This window comes from Manacus vitellinus, unplaced genomic scaffold (genome assembly GCF_001715985.3).
Source record: "Manacus vitellinus isolate BGI_N305 unplaced genomic scaffold, ASM171598v3 scaffold_12_pilon, whole genome shotgun sequence".
Lineage (NCBI taxonomy): Eukaryota > Metazoa > Chordata > Aves > Passeriformes > Pipridae > Manacus > Manacus vitellinus.
In genome coordinates this window covers 4,869,837-4,871,680 of record NW_021938949.1, presented here as the reverse complement: position 1 = coordinate 4,871,680, position 1,844 = coordinate 4,869,837, and the positions used below count along the sequence as shown (strand labels likewise).

The 1,844-nt window shown below is 47.1% G+C and overlaps 1 protein-coding gene across 1 annotated transcript in view; it reads left to right on the top strand.

Annotated features, from left to right (window-relative positions):
* Positions 1–1,844, top strand: part of TEKT4 (tektin 4) — a gene marked incomplete at its 5' end in the record, with an annotated part of 11,417 nt that continues 9,573 nt past the window's right edge. Inside the window, one exon of the mRNA XM_029957816.1 lies at positions 1–354. Coding sequence (XP_029813676.1) covers positions 1–354 — 354 coding nt within the window. The remainder of the gene's footprint in view (positions 355–1,844) is intronic.

Below are 1,844 nucleotides of genomic sequence, written 5' to 3'. Positions count from 1 at the left end.
GCCCGGGTCTACAACCGGGCGTACACCGTGGGCGAGGAGTCGGAGCGCGACCTGGCCGAGTCCAAGCACCTCACCAGACATGCGGCCGCCTGCGCCCAGAGGGCACAGGAGTACTCCAAAACCACCCTGGCCCAGCGCCTGCAGGACATCCACTTCTGGAGGGTGGAGCTGCAGAAGGAGGTCATGGAGCTGGACGCCGAGACCAACCTGCTGGCGGCGCAGAAGCTGCGGCTGGAGCGGACCCTCGATGCCACCGAGGTGCCCTACGGGGTGGTCACCGATAATCTGCAGTGCCGGGAGAGGAGGCAGCCCCCGGACCTGGTCATTGATGAGGTGGAGAGGCAGCTGCTGAAGGTGAGAAGGACCTTAAAGTCGGTGGCAGCCCCCGAGCGCTGCTCCGGTCTGTGAAACGAGGAGCAGCTCGGGCAGCAGGTGAAGGTTCTTCTGCAATGCCGAGGCCCAGTGACCCTCCTGGACTGTGTCGTGTCACTCCAAGTGTTAAAAAGGATTGTTTAAAGTCCTTCCTCTATTTAAAAAGTGTTAAAAATCACAGGAGTGTGGCTAGAGCAGAGCAGATCCCTCTGAATGCTCCTCTGAACGTGGACCTTCTCCCAGGAACCAGCCCCAGGTTGTCCCGTGCTGTCCCAATCCAGGGACCTGGATCAAAGCATTTCATCTCCATCCTGGTGCCACAGCTCCTCCAGCCAAACAACCTGACTTTTGAACTCTTCTCAAAGTTAAGAAAAATCATTTATTAGGAAAATTCCTCCTCATTTCCTCCTGCCTGCTCCCCCTGGCAGCCCTGGACTGCCATTAATTAGGAGAAGTTCAGTTTTAAATGTCAGATTTGAATATCTCCTCAACAGGGAATCCATTTTTCAGTTATATTTTGAGTCATTTCACGAGAGAATTTGTTCTTTTTGCATTATGTCACTCTTTCCAAGTGAGAGATCTCCATTGCTAAGGGGAGGCTTTTCCATTTAAAACTCCCATGGAGCTGGATGTCTCTTTATTTACATGGAGACTGACTCCCCACCTCAAAATAATTTCAATTATTATAAATGTAACCCTTTAAACCCCTTTTGAATTTTTAATTTAACAACTCACCCGTTGCAGTAACTTTGTAAAATGACACCTTCAGCTGTGGTTTTATTTTAATTATGCCTCAAAAATAATGTTTTCTTTCCCATTGTGATTGTCCTTTTTCATTTGGAACCAACTGATCTTTTTTCTGGTCCCTGTTGCTTTCTTGGGATGGAGAATCTGACACTGCAGGGACACACCCACTCATTTATTTGTCAAAACCAGGACATGGATCAGTGGAATCTAGGAATAAACTTTATTAGGAAGGAGATCCTCCCTTAGCTGTCGTTGATGTAAAGCAGAATTAATCAGGTTTGCATATGCAAAAGCTCTTTTTTTTTTCTTTGAGCCTCAAATATTAAATTCCTTTAAATAATCCCAAAGAAAAGGCTGGAATTTTCTGGGGTTTTATATTTATGTGGAATCCCCAGGTCAGTGATTGTTGATGGTTTATCCCTAAAGCAGCTTTATGGGGTCAGAAATGAGCACCAGGTGCTTTTTATTCGACAAGAGATTATGACAAGAAGGAGATTTTTCATTTTGGCCACATTTGTGTTGGATTAAACATTCCAATTTGAGGTGAAACACCTTCCACTAGCCCAGGTTGCTCCAGCCTTGCCCTTGGACACTTCCAGGGATGGAGCAGCCACAGCTTCCCTGGGCATCCTGTGCCTTCCATGATATGGCAGAACATAAAATTTTCCAGCAAATACCCAGGCAATATGAAAATAACGAATTCCCAGGCTTTAGAAGCATTCCAG